General features: G+C 34.6%; 1 protein-coding gene across 3 annotated transcripts in view; it reads left to right on the top strand.

The window, feature by feature from the left end:
* The window catches only part of LOC150084856 (muscle-specific protein 300 kDa-like), a 1,257,473-nt gene that overhangs the window by 855,402 nt on the left and 377,982 nt on the right, over positions 1 to 24,089 (top strand). For all 3 annotated transcript variants that reach the window (XM_090376651.1, XM_090376652.1, XM_090376650.1), the window contains 2 exons: positions 6,031 to 6,174; positions 18,919 to 19,086. In XM_090376651.1, the coding sequence (XP_090232777.1) occupies positions 6,031 to 6,174; positions 18,919 to 19,086 (312 nt within the window). The remainder of the gene's footprint in view (positions 1 to 6,030; positions 6,175 to 18,918; positions 19,087 to 24,089) is intronic.

Raw genomic sequence — 24,089 nt, 5'->3', positions numbered from 1 at the left:
TTTCCAATCCAAGGGAATCTCCCTAGAATCTAGTGATGCTCGCATAATTAGCCTCAATGGTTCAATGCACTCGCTTGCTGCCTCCCTTAAGATTATAGGGTATATTCCATCAACTCCAGGAGCCTTACTGGTCTGTAGGCTCAAAAGTTTTTTCATTAAATAATCTTGCGAAATTTCAATATCATTAATTACATATTTTTTAACTTCGCTCCCACAATTTCCCATTGCCACAAAAGGTTTTTCATTTGTAAATATCGATGCAAAATAACTGTTGAGTTCATCTGCAACGGGAGCTGGTGTATTTAATACTATCCCCTTTCCCTTACGTAAAGGTCCGATCTGGTTTGTCCTGCTCTTCTTGGCAATTCTTTATCCCCCCTCTTTGCTCTGTTTGCTAGTGATTTCTCATAAACTGCCTTTGCCTGTCGAACCTTTTCTGTGGGTCTATTACACATCACCTTGTAGCTGTTATAGGCTTCAGTACTTTTTATTGCTCTGTAACCTTTCCATGCCACCTTTTTCTGCTCAACTAATGTGGCAACTTCACTATTCATCCAACTTGGAACCCTCCTCGTGGAGTATTTTTTTAATGGTATATAAGCATTCAAGGCATCTGTGATTAATGTTTTAAAAGCGTACCACAGTTCAAATGTATTCATTTTCTGCACGATATCTACCCAGTTAATAGAGGCCATGTAGTACCTTAAGGCATCGTAATTTCTACTGGTTCCTCTACTGTCAGCCCTGTTATGTCATCTGATTCATGTGTGATGATGATGAGGTCTAGGATATTCTTTTCTCTAGTACTTTCCCTGACATGTTGATACAAATAACAGTCATCTAGTTGATTTAAAAATTTTGTTCCCAATGTCGAGTTTCCTTCCCATTTACTCCAATCAATTAGAGGCAAATTGAAATCACCCATAATAAGGCATTGACGCTTACTTGCCCATTCCATTTGCATGTAGAGGCTTTTGTCATAATCTTCACAATCACCTGGTCTGTAGATTACCCCTACTCGCATTATACCTTTGTTTCCAACTATCTCACACCATACAGACTCTATACTAGCATGTGAAATGTCTGAATTCGGGAACGCTATCGTCGCATATTATTAACATATTTAAATTGAATTATTCACAATAATTAACACTGTTTCAGAGTTTTATATTCAGCTGTTTCTGTACACTATTTTAAATTTTTATACAGTAATATGTGTGGCTTCTTAAATTGCAAAAATGCTATTGTGGTGAGAGCCCATAAAAGTATTAGCATTTTAGCATTAGCATTAGTAGAGGCATTTGATGCAAGAAAGCAAGCTTATGCAGCATCAGCCAAAAAAAAAAAAAAAAAACCACTTCCACTTCACCCCTCTGTTCGTTCAAAATACCTGTCCAGCTCAGCCTTAAACTTATTTAGGCTATCAACTTCCACGACAAGGGATGGAAGTCTGTTCCACCAACCAACCACTCGCTGGCTAAAGGCAAATTTCCGCATGTCTATCCTACATCTGTCTTTCCTCAATTTGAATTTATGCCCTCTCAGGTGATTATTCTGAGTGAGAGGAAGGATCCCATCAGCATTGAGCATGCTCAAACCATTCAATGCTTTATACACCTCTATCAGATCACCTCGCTGGTGCCTAGTCTCCAGACACTGTAATTTGCAAAACTTAAGCCTTTCTTCGTAAGAGCACCCCTTTGTTCCATTCACTAATCTTGTTGCCCTTCTCTGTACTCGTTCCAGCAGCTCTACATCCTTCTTGAAATGAGGCCTCCAGACCTGTATACAGTACTCTAGGTGTGGCCTGACCATTGCCTTATACAAGGGAATAATCACCTCCTTATCCCTGCTAGAAAAATTCCTATATATCATTGACAATACACCATGAGCTGCTCTTGCAGCCCATCTGCACTGCTCAGAGAACTTCATATCTGCCTGCACAACCACCCCCAGGTCCCTTTCATTCTCTACCACTGTCAGTGTAGTACCACAGAGTTGATACGTTGCTCTGGGGTTGCTGTTTCCCATGTGTAGTACTTTACATTTGTCAATGTTAAACTTCATTTGCCACCTCTCAGCCCATCTGCTCAACCTTTCCAGATCCTGTTGCAGCAGCATAGCGTCAGTAGTATCCTTGACAACCCTGCCTACCTTTGTATCGTCTGCAAACTTCGACATTAAGCTCGATATACCATCATCAGTATCATTTATGAATACAGAAAACAATAATGGACCCAACACTGAGCCCTGAGGGACTCCACTAATAACATTAGTCCACGATGAGCAGTGTCCATTGATTACCACTCTCTGTCTTCTCCCCCTCAGCCACCCCTTTATCCACAGCAGCAATTTGCCTCCAATGTCACACTGCTCCAATTTGTGCAGCAGTCTTCCATGTGCAACAGTATCAAAAGCCTTTCTAAGATCCAAGTATATAATATCAAAGTTATTCCCTGCATCCAGTTCTTTTGTGACTGCATCATAGTATCCAATCAAATTGGTCAGGCAAGACTTCCCCTTAACAAAACCATGCTGTGTCCGAGCTGTAACTGAAGTCTTGTCTAAATGATCCTGCAGTGCTTCTTTAACTAGTGCCTCCATTAATTTTCCTGGAACAGAAGTTAAACTCACAGGTGTATAATTGCTTGTGTCAGCCTTTGATCCTCCTTTGTGAATTGGGGTCACATTTGCACTTCTCCAGTCTGCGGGTACCTCCCCTGAGTCCAAGGAAGCTCTCATAATTATGGCTAAGGGTTTGCTTACTTCCTCTGCTGCCTCCTTTAATATAACTGGATAGATCCCATCCACCCCGGGTGCCTTTCTTGTGTTTATCTTCAACAGTTTCTCCTCCACTTTACTCTCAGTTATTACAAGATTCTCTAGCTTACTGCTAGAGTTGCATACACCTCTGGCTTTCCCCTCACTAAATAACTCCTAATGTGTGAATGTCGATGCAAAATATTCATTTAGTTTGTTAGCTACCTGAGCAGGATCATCAGGTAATAACATTAGTCCACGATGAGCAGTGTCCATTGATTACCACTCTCTGTCTTCTCCCCCTCAGCCACCCCTTTATCCACATCAGCAATTTGCCTCCAATGTCAGCAATTTGCCTCCAAAGTAATTACCTACTTGTCCATTTCTTTGCTCAGGTACTTACTTTCACACCTACTTCCTCATACACATGTGCATACTTGTAAATATAACATACAAATGTGCACATGCATGTTGCCTCATTATGGTTTCCCATGTGAAATGTTTTGCTATTAGGAAGTACGGTGGCTACAAGCCAGTCTGTTATCTAGCCTCATCCAAAATTGTGGAAAGTTTCCATTGTAAATGCTGCATTTATTTAACCAGCCAGCCATTTTTTTCATTGAATTATTTTGTTTGATAAAAGCAGTGAATGCTTTATCTTTATTATACCTTTTAGCTTGATAAATTAATTCCTTCATTCCTCATCGGCAAAGAGATATGTTTGCTATATATATTTATTTTTGAAAGTAATAAAATAAGTCTTCATTCCAATTATACAAAGTTATATTTTATTGTTTCAAAATAGTTTGCATCGCAGTTTAGTTACATAAATACAATCCAATTGCATACTGCTGAAAAAAATCCTTACAAAATGTTATTTTCAATTATTCCAAATTTTACTTCTTTATAAATATTAGATTTCTTTGATTGAATTTAAAGATTTAAACACTGAATTTTTTTTGTTTCCTCACATAAAAGGCTCCATCAATGCAGAAGTTGAATCACTTGAATATTGCTTTGTTCTCTATGATATCTCAGTTTCAATATACTTTTTACAACCCCTGAAGCATTTCTCAAGGATTGACCCAAAAAAAAACACAAGTACCTTGCTGTTGCACTTCCAGTAAGCAACACATCTCCTAAAAAAAGTATAAGAGCTCCTTGTTGTTCATTGTAGTTGGATTCCTAGACCCACAATGAAAAACATGATGAACAATGTTGCTGATCAGCCTTCATATGTGTATTGACTTGCATATGACATGTATTACATGAAAGATATGATCCAAAGGGGAAAAAATAATAATAAATAAATAAATAGGAACTATTTTATTTATATTTGTAAAATTCACAGATTTTCTTTAAGACCATGTATGTCATGCCCTCTCTACCACATCATTCTTAAACAAAAACTTCTCCAGTTTATTTCTGCAAAGACTTGGCTACTGCAGCCTCATTTTTTCTTAATGGAAGTGCATAATTTCGGTTGTTTTATTTGCTTTTCTTTCTCTTTGTAGAGTTCTTTGTAAAAGCAAATTGCATTTAAAGCAATCAAAGATCCATGACTAGCATTAAAAATTTCTTTATTGGCAATCTTGCCAAATTCTTGGTTTACATGCACATGTAAACTTCATTAGAAAATTTTTATTAATTTCATTAATAATAAAAGTGTGTTAAAACATTTTAAGATTTTTTTAGCATTTTTTAAAATTGTTATTGAAATTATTTAAGTAATTGCAAATGATATTAAGGTTACAAAAAATTTATAATAAATTTTGCAAAATTCTCAATAAATATACTAAGTAAACTGATTTAACAGCTGTATGACCTGATGTGAATTGTCAGGCGGGCACATGATAGATAAATGGTGATGAATTAATAAAATAACAAATAACAACAAATGCCTATGTATTGTAACTTACAGGAAGTGGCACTACTTTATTCATATGTCCACTTTACTGTTTGCTGTTCATCAGTGGCAGGGCAGGCATCCATCAGTACATAATCTGACATCCCAGTTGTGATTTTACTCACATTTATGAGAGATTAGCTTAAATCTTATGTGTGTCTCTGAATCAACTATACAAATGAAAAATAATTCATTTATATGCACTTTTTACATAACGTTGACAGTCACTGTTGAGAAAGAAGGCAGAAGCCTTTGAAAGCTTCAGTTATTTTAGCGCTTTTAATCTAGTATATTTTATTGCATTTTAATTCAGTATTTTATTATCATTTTATTTGTACATTCACTGTACACCACATTTGTTTTATTCTATCTTAATTCAGTATTTTATTATCAGTAACATTTTATTTGTATAATCACATTTATTTTTTTGATCTACTGTAAATTTATTGTAAATTTTAAATATAAAGCTTTTTAAGATTTTGGTTTTCGTTTTTACTTCAATGGTTGGTGAGAAAGGCTAAAAATCATAGTTGACAGTCACATTAAGCAAAACATTGATTAAGGCAGTCCTAATACTGTTATTGATTTCTCATAACAGCTATTACAGTGATTTGCTTTGGTATTGCACTACCAATAAGTAGTGCAATGTGTGGTATTAAGTAATACTGAAATACAGATTAATGAAAAACAGATGTGTGCTATTAAGTAATACAGAACAAGCAAAAACAAGTTTTTGCTTGTTCTGTCTATCAACTTTTTGTAAGAAGCATATGTAAATGCAACTAATTTATATAATTTATTCAGAGATAGACATCAGACTTTAGCCCTGACTTATCATTGTATAAACTTGTACACCTTTTGTCATCTCTCATAGATATGAATTTATTCAAAACAACTGAGTTCCCCCCCCCCCCTGCACTGTTAAGTGCTCCCCCCCAGTAGTGATGAAACAGTTGTCTGGCAGGTTTCATCACATTTCTAATAAATAACAATACACTCATATTCTCCTGTTAAAAGTGTTTATTGTTGGTAGTGCAACACAAGGCAACTTGTTATAATAACTTTACATTATGAGAAATAAGTGCTAAATATTAATATCTTAATCAAACAAGCTTTTACCTGTTCTATATTCATCAGCATTTTGTGAGAACTGCTCATAAATTAGTCAGTTTGTGTAGTTGATTCCTAAGTTATCAGTTTTTACATAGATTAGTGGAAATGATGAAAGGAAGCAAGCTTATATAGCATCAAAAAGAAAAAAAAAGTTGTCTCATCTCCTGTACTCTAATAATTTGTCTAGTTCTTCCTAAAATTTATTCAAACATTGTTGAGATTATTGACCATGATTTATTTCTTTTGATTAGGATATTGATAACGTTGTAGAAGTTCATGCAAAGCAGCTTTATGAAGTAAGAAAAAGAAGGCAGAAGTTAGTGCTTTGTTATCCTCACTGTAATAATTCTGAATCTGATGAATTAGTTCCTTATCTGCATAATCTTCAGAAAAATGTAAGTGTGCCATCTGATACATTTTTGATGATTTAAATCTCTAAATACACTCTAGCTAACTTACATTCAAAAATTTTAATATTTCATGTTTCACCTTCCATTCCAGCATCTCTTGCTGAACTGGGACATATAAGTAACAAAGAACTGAAGGAAGAAATGAGAGAAATAGTGGAACATGTAACGTTGGAAGAACCTGTGTACCTGTAACAAACACACAGATGTTTGATTCAACCTGTTTGGTGCATATGCTTGTATAGTCACATTTGTTAAATGGAATTGGTGGTTCTGGGAACTCGTCTTAGTCTCAGTAGTTGATATCAGAAGCATTGGAGGGAATCACAAAGAAATTCACTGGGAATGATTAATCTTAGTGGTTATCAGTTTATGCAGATTTATATCTTTTACTTACTTACGTAAGTAAAAGATATAAATTTAAAAATAAAAATAAATACAAAACTTACTTAAGTAAAATGCAGATAAATTTAAAAATAAAACTAAATTTAAAAATAAAAATAAATATAATGCAGATATAAATCTGCATTTTACTTAAGTAAGTTTTATTGTAATTGCAACTCAGTTGGCCACACTGAATTTCTAATCAGATATGATGTGTGGGATTGATCTTATTTGTTTCATGCCAAGTTATTTTGAGAAGTTTGTTTTTAATGTTCAATTTCTTTGTTGGCTTAGTCATTTTAACACTAAGCACTCTTGTTGAGAACTTTCAGTAGTATAATCCTAACAGTACTGATGGGTAATTGAGTGTAAAATGGATGATCCTCCAAGTATCCATCTCCTTTCTCCATACCACCTTGTAGAGAAAGATGATCTACCAGATGTGTTTTGTGTCTGAAAAAGGTAGCAGTTGTTTGGATTTGAGCTCAACCTTTAACTTGATATTCCTTTATTGATTATTCACTTGTGAGTAATTACTGACATAATGTTAGTTCCTTTCATGGATAAATTTCTCCATCACTCTTGGCAAAAAAATATGCCATTTCTACTTACCTAGTTGAGGTTTAAGAGAGGAAATTATCTAAGGCTGCAGTTTTCTAATGCTGTAATATGTTCCTTTGTAATATGTTCTGCTTGAAACATGCTGCTGATGCTAGCAATGTACTACCACTTGCTTGTTTGCAGTGTATTGCTACTCAGCATTAATGTACTACTTTTTAATTTTCTGCTTATTTAGTCCTTTGGTGGCACATTGCTCTTGTTGCTTCCACATGATGGGATTAGTAAACTTGGAAATTGAATACCCCCCCCCCCCCCAAACTAAAAAGATTTGGCAATAGACAACAGAAAGTTGGTACCATGGACTCAGTTCAGACTGGTCAAAATTACAAAGACAACAGCTCACACATAACTAAAATGTTAGTTGATGTTACTTAACAAGTAATCAGGCCATAGCAGATGACTAGCTCCATTCTTAATTCAGAACTGTCTATGAAATGTGCAGATTTCCTTCCAAGGCAGTATGATGGAACCTCTTAGTGGAAATGAAAAGCCAGCACTAGTCTGAGAAACTGCTCAAAGTCACATCCTTTGATAGCACATACCACTCACTCCTTATGCTACTCTTAGCACTTCAAGTTATTGATGAAATGAATATGACCTTCTTGCTGTGTCAGAAGATGTGGTCTAACATGAATTGCAGGAATAATTCAGTTATGAAACAAAAAGAATTATGCTAAAATGGGATAGAGTGCTCACCTCACCAAGAAATATTATACTCATCTTCAGTACCCCTGGATCCCTCAACTGCCCTATTAGGCCTTATATTCCTTAATATGTGTATTTCAGGCCTTTTCTACATTGTTATAAGGTGCCATAAATACAGATAAGTTGGATGCAAAAATATAGCTATCTGCACTGAATGTAATTCCAGAAATTATGCCCACAGAGAGCACTCTATAAAACATACTAGTTGCCCAAACTGCCAAGGTAGCCTGCCTGCTCTGATGAGAGAGAGAGAGAGAGTGCGCGCGAACACTTGCAAATATCATTTCCAGGCTCTTTGTTATACAAAGGTGCCTGGAAACAATAGCATTAACACCTAAAATGGTTTTCAGATTGAAGTCAGGGATTTGCTAATTGAAACCACCCATTAAAGGCACTCAGAACTGTTTCTCAGTGCCACAGGAGAATCCCAGGCAAAGTCATTCCAGAAGACCTTGAATTATTCAAAAGGAGTAATAATGGAATGAGATTTAATAAACAGCACAGAAGAAGAAATAGTCCAAGAATTAAGGGAGCAGAAAGTAATTCAGGCTAAAAGAATTTCAGTTAAAAGAGATGATGTATTTGTTCCTAGTAAGAACATAATTCTTACATTCAGTTCATCAAATCTCCCAAACACAGTGAAAGCAGGTTATTTGATTTGTCATTTAAAACCATACATTCCAAACCTGATGCAGTGTTACAAATGCCAGAAGTTCGGTCATTCGTAGGGGAATAGTTGTATGAGTCTGGTGGATCAAAGGAGCACACAGTGAGTACAATCAACAAGCCCTACGATGCCCAAATTGCAGGCAGAACCATTCAGCTTTTTCCAAAGACTGTGAATGGAAAGGGAGAAACAGATCCAAAAATATAAGCACAAGGTCACCTATCAGGAATCCAAAAAGCACACTCCTTTTTTACAAAACTCATGTTCATATGCAGCAGTGGTTCAAAAATCATATGCTATGCTATCATCACAAACAGGAATCTCAGTACCGCCAAACATCTCCACAGCAGGCTGGGCCAGATCTCTTCTCTCTCAACTGAAGCAGCAAGAATGAAAGACAAACTAAGCAAACAATACACCATATCTATTCCACCAAGCTCAGGTAGTCCTCCAGAAGTGGCCACTACGGCCTCCAAAACAGAAACTAAGAACCCATACAGCAAATAATGCATGGACTTGGAAGAATTTGCCTACACAGAAGAACCAATTTTTGAATTGCATGCTAATGATAATATAGACACTGACAGAGTATTTCCCAAAAAAGAAAAAAAACAATTGATTGGCACAGTTTTTGAATACAGGTGCAGATACTCATTCACCTGTCAACAGGAGTAAGTTCAGCAGTTGATCAAACTATCTGCTCACCAGCATTATACCCTGCCATAGGTGATCCATATAATAGTGATCACTATCCAATTGTATACAAGTTGATTACAGGAAGTGCACCAATATCTGCACAAAAGGAGAATTGGAAATTTAAAGCAGCAAATTAGAAAAAAATATAAGAGCTGCACCATTTTAAAGGAAACTAAGGTTGTATCCTTGGATATAGATGAAGTAGCTGCATGCATAATGCAAAAATTACCAGTGCAGCAAAAGAAACTTTTCCAAAGACTAAAGTTAAAAATCATATGCAGTACAAGTTCTGATGGAATAATGACTGTTACATAGCAAAACAAGATATGGAATTGTTTTCAGAAATTTTCACAAATTTTGCACAGCTGAAAACCTCACCAAATATAAACAAGCAAGGGCTCACAATATCAGACGGAAAAGTCAAAGAGAGTATTGGATGAAATTTTCTTCCTCAATAAACAGGCATAGTGACATCTGTGTCGCATGGAGGAAAATCACTTGAAAATCCTTGGGAACTCCAGCCATTATCATAAAATGATAATTTTCCCAAAAAAGAAAAAAACAAGTGATTGGCATAAGCAGACAAACCTGCAGAAACAAATAAAACCAAATAATGCAAACTATGTTACAGTGGAATTGTAGAGACCTTTGAGGTAATCTTAAAGATCCTTTGGCCACATATAACCAGTGGAATTGTATCTTCATTTGGGAAGTACTTTTGAAAATATTCCTCATCCTTCTTGGTTCATAAGTAGCACGCTATAAAGAAAATAATAAATTTCCGCACTACTCAGAAAATGTCATATAACCAAGATACAGCACTAAATAAAGCAAAACCAAGTGCAGCAGGTCCAGATGGGATCTACTATCAAATGATCCAGCAGCTTAGTGAAGATTCACTGCTTGCTCTACTAACTTTTATTATAAACTATTTTTGGAAGGAACCTACCCCACAAGCTGGTAACACTCTGTAATACTGGCTTTTCCAAAACAAGGAAAGGACCATTTGAATCCAGTCAACTACTATCCAATAGCTCTTTTGAGTTGCCTGTCAAAAATTTTAGAATGAATAATATGTGGTCATCTATATGTTTTTTAGAAAGCTAAAAACTTCTTAACACAGATCAGCATGGTTTCACAAAAGGTAGGTCAATGCTAGGCTTTACGGTAAAAGCAGAATCTAACATCCGTAATGCCTTTTTAAGGAATGAACACATACGCTGCTTGACAAAATTAACAGAACAAAAATTTTTTTTTCATTAATATTTTATTGTGAACAGTGTTGCCAAAGGCAAATATTTGATATAATGGGAATCCTGGCATGCAGATTCCGAGTATCCAATAGTAATCCATTAAAAAAAAATGATAACTATTTTTAATTTAAAAATAAATAATTTTTAATAAATTATTTATTTAAAATAAATAAAAATAATTTAATTTAAAATAATTGTATATTTTTTTAAAATTTAAACAGCCACACCTATGTAGACATTCAGAATCAGATATATGCTTATATGAACTTTTTTTTTACTTGTTTTGGTAAATAGACCTACCCCTATAATTTTGAAATATCCTGTATATGAGTGGTCAAAAAGTTCTGAGAACAAGATATATAAAATGTATTGATATATTAATGAATAGGTTATTTTGATGCTTAATGTCATAAAATGCCACAAAAAAAATTGTATGTAAATGTGTTATGCAGGTTTCTAAAATTTTATTTTTTATGCTGGTGGTGGAATAAGAATGAATATCCAGCAAATATAACATCATTCAATAATCAAATTTTTAACCAAAGAGAGCAAAAATGCTAAAGAAGTCCATGATAGAATGAATAGAATGTTTGGGGAAGAATCACCCAGTTATGCTACTGTTGCAAGATGATCTGCAAAATTCAAAAGAGGATGGGAGTTGATCAGAGATGATCCAAGGTCTGTAGTTGGCCATCTGAAGCAATCAATTCTGAAACAGTTGCCATTGTTGAAGAAAAAGTTTTAGAAAACAGAGCCAAAGTGCCTGAACTTGAAAAAAATATTTAACATTTCCTATGGGAGCATTTTAAAATTACTACATGAGCATTGTAGTAATTTTAAACTTGTGGAATGTGCAGAGTTTGTGCATGTGATGGATTCCCAGAAACTTTCCATTCATGATAAACATCAGAGGGCGAAGTCATCAAAAGAGAATTTAAAATTCATCATCATCAGCCATTTTCAATCCACTGCAGGATGAAGGCCTCTCCAGCAACTTTACTGTTCCTTCTCTTTTGTGCAATGGCCATCCATTTACTACCCGAGAACTCATGAATATCATCTGTCCACTTCTGTTGTTGTCTTCCAGGTTTTCTTTTAGCTCCTCTTGGATACCATTCTGTTATTTTCTTAGTCCATCTGTCATCGTGTCTTCGAGCAATCTGTCCTACCCAAGTTCATTTCAGTTCTTAGTTTTGACTTAATATGATAGCATAGCTTAATTTATTATGGTACTCACCTTATTTTTATAATCTGCAATTGATGTTTGAATAGAGTGAATGATAATTTAAATTTAAATGGGGAGTAAGTAAGTTGGGGTTTAAAACAGAAGTTAAAATATGTGCAAGGAAGTAGAAGTGCATGTCTTCGTCCTTGGTTGTCAATATTAAAGTTGAAAATAAATGGTTAATACTGGAGACCAATAACCATAACAAGTGGCTTTCGTTATCCACGTCTTCAGTTGGCAATGATGGGTTGAGAGTGAACGCGTGTATTTAAGAAAGCTAAGTTCCCATGATGCTCCTGGTTGCATGTGGAAATCTCAGGCGCATGAGATTCCAAGCCGGTGCAATGTTGTAAGGTAGTTTGGTATTTAATACTTGGAGATTGGAATGGCGGCGGAACCATTCTATAACTAGGGCTTCATATTGGAAAATTTTAAAACTGGATTTTAATTTGACAATGGGAATGGCCGAGTCTACTAAGGGGGGGGTGTGATTGTGAGATTGAACATGTGATGCTAGTTCTGTGTTGGTTTGGCCTGTCTTAAAACTATTTAGTACGCGCGTGTGTTTAATGTTTTAAGAGAACCATATTTTGAAGTGCTATCAATGTAACATGCACAGCAGTTAGGTTGACATTTTATTAGGTAAATAATATTGTTCATATCGCTGATATGATATTTTTGTGTGTCTTTGTATGAATTAAATAATGAGCCAAGTTTATTATAAGTTGAGAATGTGAGGGTGATGTCAGTACCTTTGAATATGCGGCGGAACTGATTGCAAAAATTACTATGGTAAGGTAGGATAATACGTAAATTATTATTAGAGGTGTGTTTGGGTGGATTGTTAATATTATTTTGGATGGTGAAAATGGTTTGTTGAATTAATTGAGTGGGGTACCTTCTAGATATAAATTTATTGAAGTTCATAGTTGAGATCGTTTTGTGTAGAAATGTATTTTATAGCATTGTAAATCTGATTATAAAGAACGGCTTTTTTTATGTTAAGGGGGTGGTGCGAATCAAAATGTAGGTACTTGCCAGTATGGGTATTTTTTCTAAAAATTCTTGTTCCTAGTTTGGTGTCATTCCTATATATGGTGAGGTTCAGAAAATTAATTTGTCCATTTTCTTCAAGTTCTAGGGTGTATTTTAATCTATTGTGTACTGAGTTATGCCTGGAATTTGTGGATTATGAAAAGGCATTTGACTCCATACAGCATAGGGCAATGTTTCGGGCACTGGAAAGACAAGGCATAGATACCCCATATATTATGATTTTGAAGAAAATATATGAGAGTGCTACCTCCTTTATTAGACTAGACAAAGACAGTAGGAAATTTAAAATTGAGAAAGGAGTTCGACAAGGATTCACAATATCTCCAAAGCTGTTTACTGCTGCCCTTGAGGAAGCTTTCAGAAGATTAGACTGGTCGCAGAAAGGAGTCAATGTGAACGGAGAGTACCTAAACCATTTACGATTTGCAGATGACAATGTGGTCATAAGCCATGATCCCAAAGAATTAGAGGAAAATCTTAATCAGTTATGTACAGTTAGTAATGACAGTTAGTAAAACAAAAGTAATGATGAACAAGTATGCCACAGAAAGGGAAATAATGATTGAAGGAGCAGTAATTGAAAAGGTGGAGTCATATACTTATCTGGGACAAGTTATTAGCTGTAATAATGATAAATGGCTGGAAGTCAAGAGAAGAATAAATTTTGGATGGATAGCATTCAGGAAATATAGTCACATACTGAAGAGCAATATCCCAGTTTGTCTGAAACGTAAAATAATGAACCAATGTATACTCCCCACCATGACTTATGGAAGTGAAACTTGGGCACTCACCAAAAGAATCGAAGAGAAGCTGAGAACTACACAGCGAAGAATGGAACGAATTATATTGGGAATCAGACTGTTAGATAAGAAGTTAGATAACACATGGATTAGGCAGCAAACTCAAGTAAAGGACATTCTTATCAAAACTAAAGAACTAAATTGGTCTTGGGCAGGACACATAGCTCGAAGACATGATGACAGATGGACTAAGAAAATAACAGAATGGTACCCAAGAGGAGCTAGAAGAAAACCTGGAAGACAAAGGCGGAGATGGATAGATGAAATTCATGAGTTTTTGGGTAGTAAATGGATGGCCAGTGCTCAAAACAGAAGGAACTGGAAAGTTTCTGGAGAGGCCTTCATCCTGCAGTGGATTGAAAATGGCTGATGATGATGTACTGAGTTAAATTTAATGAAAAGATCATCTATTGTGGATTTTGGTCCTATTAAAAGAATGTCACTGCATATCTTATAAATAATTTTATATCTGGGGTGGTATGGTTGTAGTACATAGTTTTCTATTGCAGCTAGGTAAATTTCAGAAAGGGGTGGCTGAGATCCCTAATCCCATAGGTAATCCGTATGTTTGCTGGTATATCTGATTGAGAAATCGAAAATATCTAGCATCTAATAAAAAGGTTGTAAGTTCTAGTATACTATTAATTGAAAGGGAAGTGCGATTGGGTAAGGTATTGTCATCTTACTTGTTATTATTTCGTAATTGTTAAGAAATTACGTAGAGTTTGTAATGTTGAAGGTAAATAATAAAAGATTTAGATAGTATGAATCAGAGTTGTAATACTCAATATGTTCTACGTTGATATTAATATTTGTAAAATAATAAGAGGAGTTTACTTCAATATAATTATACGCGACTATTAATTGCAGAAACCGTAGAAATAAAATTACACGAGAATTCTGTTAATGTTCGGCGGCCATATTTGATCTCTGATGCGTGGACCTTTACGCGCAGGCGCGAAGACAAATAATCACTATTTAAGTTTCAGGTTCAAGCCTATTCGGTAATTTTCATTCCTGTGATCACGACGTATGGTCGAAAAGCGTTGTCAGCTTCAGGAAAGAAAATTGTTTTGAATATTTTCGTTAGATTCTTTTTAATTGTGTTAAATTGATTTTTAATTGTTTTAAATTGATTTGTATTGTTTTAAATTGGTTTTTAATTATTTAATTATTTATATTTTACTCCAATGTAAGTTGTTGATTTTTTCATTTTAATTTCTGGGGAGTATCATACGGAAGTGTTCTACGTACTATATTGAGGTAAACTCCTCTTATTATTTTACAAATAATAAAAGTTTGTAATGTTGAAGGCACCATAATAAATTAAGCTATGATATCATATTAAATCAATTATAAATGGTATTTTAAGAAATCTACAATTATCAAATTGTTCTTAGTTTTGATAAGAATGTCTTTTATTTGAGTTTGCTGCCTTATTCATATGTTTCTCTTATCCAACAATCTAATTCCTAATATAATTCATTCCTTTCTTCGCTGTGTACTTTCAGCTTCTCTTCCATTCTTTTGAGTGCCCAAGTTTCACTTCCATAAGACGTGGAGGGGGAATATACATCAGTTCGTTATTTTACATTTCAAACAAATTGGGATATTGCTCTTGAGTATCTGACTATATTTCCTGAATGCTATCCACTTGAAATTTATTCTTTTCTTGACTTCCAGCCATTTATCATTATTACAGCTAATGACTTGTCCAAGATAAGTATATGAATCCACCTTTTCAATTTCTACTCCTTCAAGGATTATATTCCTTTCTGTGGCATACTTGCTCATCATTACTTTTGTTTTAGCCATATTCATCTTTAGTCCGAAATCCTTACTAACTCTGCATAACTGATTTAAATTTTCCTCTAATTCTTTGGGATGTCTTATGATCACAATGTCATCAGAAAATCGTAAATGGTTTAGGTACTCTTCATTCACATCGACTCCTTTCTGCAGGTGCCTCCGTAGCCAGGTGGGCAGGAGCAGCAGTGCGTAGCACATGCTTCTTGATTAGACCGGGGTTCGAGCCCATGAGCCACCAAATACGGAGGATGCGAAAAGGTCAGGGAATGACCACCGCATATTCCCGGAGCAATATGACCCTAGTTGCTAATGCTCCTAAAAACCAAATAACAACAACAACTCCTTTCTGCGACCAGTCCAATCTTCTGAAAGCTTCTCAGGGGCAGCAGTAAACAACTTCAGAGATAGTGTCTTCTTGTCGAACTTCTTTCTCAATTTTAAATTTGCTGCTGTCTTTGTCTAGTCTAATAAAGGAGGTAGCATTCTCACACATATTCTTCAAAATCATAATGTATGGTATGTCTATGCCTTGTCTTTCTAGTGCATAAAACATTGCCTTATGCTGTACGGAGTCAAATGCCTTTTCATAATCCACAAATGGCAGGCATAATGGTGTTTTATATTCATTTGCTTTCTTCATTAGCTGTGATATTACATGAAGGTGATCCATAGTTGAAAATCTTGTCCTGAAGTCAGCTTACTCTTTCGTTTGATTCTCATCAAGTATCTATATATTTAATATGGAAGCCATTTTCTTTTGACAGTCAGTGCGAATGATAGGCTTAACGGATCAGGCTGGAAGTGGTCTCAAATTGAAAATATTTCTTCCTAGATGTGCAGAAAATTGTTGAAATTTAAAAATTCTGAAGAGTTTTATTTTACAGAACGGGCCAGTTTTGTAGTACAAACGAGAATAGTTCAACATTCACGTCATAGATGGAGCCACAGGAAGATGGTAACTGGTAAACAAACAGTTGCATAAGTTGATATTGTTTTCTGATTAACAATTTGCACGTTCGCACAATCATGTCCTTTGTTCCAAAAAAATAAAATAATAAAAATAATAATAATCTAACTCTTTGCACCGTCAAAACTTTGCCTTCAGCTCAGCTTATTATTTGCAACTCTATGAAACCATAATACAGACTGCTAACGAAGACCAGTTAAATATTATCAGGGAGATAATGACATCAGTACAATGCAATGATATGTCAGTTAATAATGCTTTTTTTTTTTTTATAGATGGTTCTGGTGGCACAGGTAAGACCTATGTTTATCAGTGTATAATAAACTTTTGCTTTGAAAATAACATTCCTGTTATCCCAGTTGCTTGAACTGTCTAGAATGTTGCCCCCTTTGGACATACAGTTTACAGCAGGTTCAAATTACCTAGTAAATTAAACAAATTGTCTGTTTCCTCTCTCAAAATAAATAGTCCAGCAGCTGAACTGATTAAGGCTGCTCGACTAATAATATGAGATGAGGTGCCAATGGCTTCCTGTGATGCTCTCGTGGTTGTTAACCACTTATTACAAGATATCATGAATAACAATGATGTGCTTTTCAGTGGCAAAGTTGTTGTTTTGGGAGGAGATTTTCTTTAAGTGCTTTCAGTTGTTCCTCATGGTTCACGGCACTCAATAGTCAGAAATTGTTTAAAATATTCTCATTTGTGGAATTCTTTCAAAATTCACCATTTTCAGCAAAACATGAATGCTAATCAATATGATATAGAATCTGCTAATTTCCTGCTTGCAATCGGAAATGGAATGTATCCCACAGTGCCTGGAATTTTGGACAAACTTGAATTAGATCCTAATCTAATAGTTCATGATAGTTTGATTCCTTTTGTTTTTGACCCCAACCTTACTTATGTAAATGCCATTTCGTTGTGTGCTATTCTTGCCGCAAAAAATGACGAGTGTGAAAGAATCAATTTAGAAATTTTTCAAATGATGTCTGGTGATTCATTACAATATGAGTGTTAACACAATTATATCTGAAGATACCGAAGAACTTTTGCGATATCCAACTGAATTCCTGGATAACCTCAGTTTAAGTGGTTTAGCACCCAGCATTTTACAGTTTAAGGTAGGAGCAGTTGTTATTTTGCTGCTGAGTATGGCAATTTCAGAAGGATTGATCAAAAGTACAAGACTTATAGTCAACATTATGCATCAGAATTTTTTTGATCTAGAAATAATAACAGGAGAAGCTAAAGGAAAATGCCACTTGTAGATTTGATTCCATCCGATTCGACTTTGCCATTCGCATTTAAGAGATGGCGGTTTCCTATTCAGCTGGCTTTTGCGATGACTCTAAATAAAAGTCAAAGGCAAACATTTGATACAGTTGGATACTAACTCTGTATTTAGTCATTGTCAATTGTATGTAGCAATGTCTCAAATCAGATCATTCCAGCATGTTAAGATAAGGTTACCAGAAGGGTACAAGAATACAAAAAATGTTGTTTTTTAAGAAGTATTATAGAGACTGTATTACATTTGTATGTGTGAAATTGTTACACAATGTGCACATTTTGAATAATCGGAAAGATGGTGAAATCAAAGAAAATTTGTTTCCTCAGATACAAGAAATGACAAAGGATTCAACATGAACTGGCTTACTTGCTTACAACAAAACAATGACTACATTTCTTTAGGACAGCTAGAGAAAACTTTAAATTTGCAAACTAATGAGGGAACGAAATTTAAAAGAGAAATTCAGATATGCATTAGTTTCAAGTCTGTGGTTGAGAATTTTTTACAGAACAATAAAGATACAGACTATCTGACTACAGTTGAAAATATGTTAGCAAACTTCAAGAAGTTTCACCGCAACATGATTGTCATGGTACATTTTTACACTTCCACATTAGGAAGTGTAAGTGAAGAACAGGGTGAGAATTTTAAAGGGGACGTTAAACACATGGAGATGAGGTACCAGGGCAGTCGAAATGTCAACATCGGTGTGCTGATATTTGCTGGATACGGAAGAGGTACTGTACAGTAGAAGCATCTGCAAGAAAACAAAACAATAATAATGGAAGTTTGACCGAGTTTTTAAAATGAAAGGTGAGTTTTTAAGGCGCTTGAGCGGTTTTGATATCGCAATGCAATTTGAGGAATGCAATTCAAGGAAAAAGATGATTAAAGTTGAGTCATCAGATTTGCTTCTCCAGAACAATGCACCTTTAAGTCTGGATTGCATAGGCTAAAATTCATGGATATGGATTTCATCAATAACCCCCCCCCCCACACACACACACACACATAGCCCCCTAGATCTGGCCTCAAGTGACTATTATTTGTTTAAAAACTTTTTTTTTTTTTTTTTTTTTTTTTTTTGAGGGAGTAAATACAATAAATATAAGTGTATTGAACTTCTGGTGAATACATTGAAAGAAAAAAAAACAGAATTTTGTACTCCATTCTTAGAACTTTTTGACCACCCCTTATATGTTTTTGTATTAAAAATTATTGAAGCCTTAATAAAATATTATTTGAATTTCAGATTGCCCAGAAAGTAAGAACTGCTAAAGAGTGGTTGGAAGCAAATGAAAATTATGCTCTTCTGATAAAAGTTTTTACGCAGAGTATCAGTATGGGTGAAGCAATGTTACAGTTTGATATTGTAGTTACTAACTGTGATGATTTGAGAAGCAAAATGGATAATTATCAGGTATATTATTTATGTATTTTAAAGAATAACTGAATATTTATAAATCACTGAATTCTGTAAAATTTATTATTATGTAAAATGATCTTTGTGGTAAGGTCATATTCAGAAATAATTTCCTTTTCTAGAGGCTGGAAGTTGTTCTTTTATTTGCAACTTCCTAATTAGTGATCAGACTTATGATATTTCTTTTATTTTTTATCAGACATCAGGTAGATATTTAATAAATACTTAGAAATAGCAATCCAAGAGTAGATTGCTTTTTCTGAGTATGCACTGTAACAGTATGCAAGATTCTTTATAGTTTTAATTGTTTCTGCATTAAAGAACCTCAGACTCTGAATTGTAGACAGAATTTCAGGCTCAGTAAATGTAAAGGTATCCTAGTTATGTAATGGATAGCTTTGATGTTGCACATACACCACTATTCAAATTTATTCTCATATAGGAAAAACATTTTGCACATTATTGTTGTTTCATTATTTATATATTTAAAGCAGATTATTATTTGATATGTTTAGTGTTTTTGTTTATTCCCCCAAAACACTGTGAACATACCAATAATAATTGAGTATGTAGCTTACATACTCTGTTATCCAAAACCTTCACTTCTAGCATAGTTACTGCTACTGTTGTTCTGTGATATCAATTAGAAATGGCCAATGTTTGATGGCCTTGAATAAATTTAGGTTTATAAAGAAAACAGATAATATACAGAATTTAAAGACATAATTAGCATTACTTCTGAGCCATTAGCTGCTGTGGCACATGTTTTAACAACATCCACCTCTACTGCTGCCCAAATTCTTAATTTGAATGAGATTAGTTGGCTGGAGGATTTCAGAACTTCTCCACATTCCAAAATCATCTATCTGAATTTGAAAATCATAATTCATTTCTTCATTCAGTTTCCATCTTTGAGGACTGATTAACCCACAGCCAAAAGCCAGCTGTCAACGTTTGATGGGCTTATGCTCGCATTAGAGATGGTATCATTATCCATGAACTGATGTGTGTTGATAATATCGTTCATTTAAACAAAATGACATTGCCAAAAGGTGCATCCACCAATTTCTTAAAAACCTAAGCACTATCATGACAGTAGTTTCAAGAGTAGTGATTTCTCATTAGACAATTGGTGGTGATTGATTCTTTGATTAGCAAACTCATTATAACAAACACATAAACTCATTATATTATAATGAGTTTATGTGGGCAACCAATCATATGAAAGAAAAACTTGCAATTAAACACACGTACCATGCAGGTTTGTATGGTGCTATGTGATCCATATGCATGTAAGTATGGTTGTGTTGACTTTTAACACTTTACCACTGTTGGCTACATTGAAACATTATTTCTGTATGAACTCGGTAAAACAAATTGGTTTTTCTCACTATTTGTATTTCTTCAAGCACCACTTCTCCCTACTCTGGAAACATTCCTCTTTCCATGACTGTGCAAATTGGGAACACACTGGATGTGACACACCCAGGCCTCCAAAACATTTCTTGAATGGTTATAATATTGCAATAAATAAGGAGACCCAAAAACCAGCCACACCACTGCATGGTCCTGCCCCTTTCACCGTCATGTCAAAGTTGCAACATTACTGGCATGTTTTACTATTGATATGACAGGAGAATAACACCATAATGACTTATCCTAGGCAAAAAATTCCAGCACTTCAGACTGGAAACCTGTGATTTGCAATAAATTTTCCCTCTTGCATTTCACATTATTTGTCAAATAACCAACTTCTTATATGGAAGTGGATTTTTGGGATACCTCAAAACAATAACAAAAACATTTCTATAAAGTGTAAAATTTAAAATATATATATATATGTATGTATGTATATTACAAGCATTGTGTATTAATGAAATTTGAAGAGGGGGAAAAAAAGGGAGGGAGTAGATAAAGGGAAAGAATAGATAATTGAGAGGAGGAAGAAGTATAGATATATAGAAAAAGTAAAAACTGTAAGAAAACAAAAGAAATTACTATTTATTACTATTATGCAATATTATTGCATATCAAACAACCCTGGCATCTTCTCAAGTGTCAACCACCAGAATTTCATGAAAAAATGACAATACAGTGTTCTCTGTTTCTAATTAAGTTATATGTCATAGCAAAGCACTATTAATAAAGTGAATTAAGGGAAATAAAGCAGTTTTAAATTTAGAGTAGAATAAATATAGATATAAGTAACATGATATGTATAGGGGAGGATATATAAAGCAGGCATGTATTTTACAATTGATATGTAGATGAACTAAAGAAAAATGTATAGATAGAACAGCTAGAGAACTTAATTAAATGGAGCCTAGGGTCAAAGGAAACACATGGTTGAAATATACATTGTATCAAGACAATGGACAGGGAAAACAAAGGAAAAAGTATAGAAAAAAACGGTTAAAGAACTTATACTATATAAGTTCTTTAACCGTTTACTATATATTTATACTATATATGAAATGTATACTATATAAGGACGATGACAGTAGTGACCCGAAGTAGTCAAAATTGTGTGTAGAAGGATATATATCTAAATTTTTTTTTTATTTTTTATAAATAAGAGGCAAATGTAGCCAGAATTAAAAGTCAGAAAGAAAAAGAATTTAGACTGTTGCCCACTGCTGTGCCCAAATATATATGAAATATAATCAATATAATGCAATAAACCAACAATAACACAAAAAAAAAAAAAAAGGAGACGGAGACATCTAGTGGTTAAGTGTTCAGTATTCGTGTACAAACATTCTGAAAATTGCATTCATAGGTGTATTTTCCACCATAAAACACAGTAGTAGCAACTAGGTTTGTTATATACAAACCCAGTAAATGAGATAGGGGAAAGGAATTAACTGAAAAAACTAGCAAAACTAGGAATATGACATATTTTATCCAAGATGTCATATTCCAAGATCCAAGATGAAGCCAAATGTAACTAGAAAAAAATAAGATGTAAGTTAGTTGAGAAGTTGATGACATTAAAATTAAAAGCATTGCATTTATTAAAAAAGGTTAATAATAATAGACCCATCATTAATACATATATCCAACTCCAGGTAATTGGCTGTACTGTTACAGAAATTAGTTTTTTCCAAAGCAAGTTCCTGGGGATATGCATAGCCCAAAATCTTCCAGAAAATTTGGACAATTAAACACACATATGTCATCATCATATTTAAAGAATATAATGTTTTGGGAAAGGAAACTTCAAACCAATAAAGGTATGTTAGCAATGATACATGAAGGAGGAATTCCGATTGGTGTTCCTTGAATTTGTTGATAAACCCTATTTCCATCAAAGACAAAATTGTTGAAAATACACAAATTGATCAGATTATTCCAGAAAGTTGCATTACATTTAATTACCTGTTGGTGTTCCTGATAAATTTTATGAAGAACATATCATGTTACTTATATCTATATTTTTCTACTCGAAATTTAAATCCTTTTTATTTCCTTTAATTCCCCTTAATTCTCTTTATTAATAGTGCTTTGCTATGGCATATACTCCTTTATGTTAGAAACTGAGGACACTGTATTGTCCATTTTTCATGCAATTTTGGTGGTTGACACTTGAATAGACGGCAGGGGTTGTTGCGATGTGCGACAATATATTTATATATACACTGTGCTGCCACTTTATTAGGTACACCCCTGCTGTGCACACAAATGGTTTGTCCTACAACGTTCCAAGTCACATGACCACAGTTGTGGATATAAATGCAGCAGAACAACCTTTCTAGTATCAGTTAAGCGTACAAACCTAACAAGAATGGGGAAAAGGAGTGATCTAACCGATTTCTACGTAACGGATCTAACGGAATGCTACATAAGTTGGAATTTCCCCCATGCTTGTGCTGTACTCGCAACTGAACTCGCTGAATTGATTGAATCAAAAAAGAATGTTCAACAAACATGTAAATAGAATTATTTATTGTATTTATTAAATTTTTTATTTCATGCACAGGAAAAATTACAAAATCGTGCAATTTAAAAAAAATTCAAAATTATAAAATTAAAAAAAAAAGAGAGGAGACAGGCATAATGTCAGTAAGTTTTACCTCTAGAGCATTGTTGCCAGAATTGACGTCTTCAGCTGATAAATATGCCGCTGCTCAGGTTGAGGGCTGTGGAGATTTGGAAGGGGTCGGCTGCTCAACCTTACAAAAGAACATATTAATGGATGACTGAACGGTGGCTTTTTCTTTTCATTGTAGATTTCTTTGTAGCAAGCAAGCACCCCTCTGTTAACTTTTTACAATCGTTTGCTGTCATGATCCATCTTTTCAAACCTCGGCATTGCCTATGCAATTTCATGAAATGCCAGTGCCATCTCTCTGGTGATGAAGCATCATTTGGTTCATCTCTAACTTTGTCAGCATTTTCTTCTTTCACTATCACTGCCTGCTAGTCAATAAGTTCTTTATTAGATAATTCTTTCTCTTCTTCCTCTAGTAACTCCTTCACGTCTTTGTCTTTGGCATCAACCTCCAACTGAAGTAGGCGCCTCTGTAGCCAGGTGGGAAGGAGCAGCAGTGTGTAGCACACGCGTCTTCATTAAACCGGGGTTCGAGCCCGTCACCACCAAATACGGAGGATGTGGAAAGGTCAGGGAATGACCACTGCATATCCCCGGAGCAATGTGGCCTTAGTTGCTAATGCTCCAAATAACAATAACACTTTGCTTCTTGCCAACTGAAGTAGCTCTGCAACCTTTAAAATCTTATCTGTAACCTCTTCATATGATTCGTCCTTTTCAAATCCTTTGAAGCCTTTTACGTGCCGTGGGCATATTTTCTTCCATGTGTTATTTAAACAACTTTTAGTAATTTCCGCCCAGGCCTTATTAATGTTTAAGATGGTGTAGTAAATATTGTAAGATTTCCAAAAGTCTCTTAATGTAAATTTTTTCTCTGTCTACTGCAGACAATGCCTGAGCAAATGTTGTGTGTAAATAATATGCTTTTAAATTCAAAATAACATCCTCA

The sequence above is a fragment of the Mastigoproctus giganteus genome, chromosome 6 (genome assembly GCF_048544385.1).
Source record: "Mastigoproctus giganteus isolate SK-2022 chromosome 6, ASM4854438v1, whole genome shotgun sequence".
Lineage (NCBI taxonomy): Eukaryota > Metazoa > Arthropoda > Arachnida > Uropygi > Thelyphonidae > Mastigoproctus > Mastigoproctus giganteus.
The sequence above is the reverse complement of the archived record's forward strand: the minus strand, read 5'-3'. Positions and strand labels throughout refer to the sequence as shown.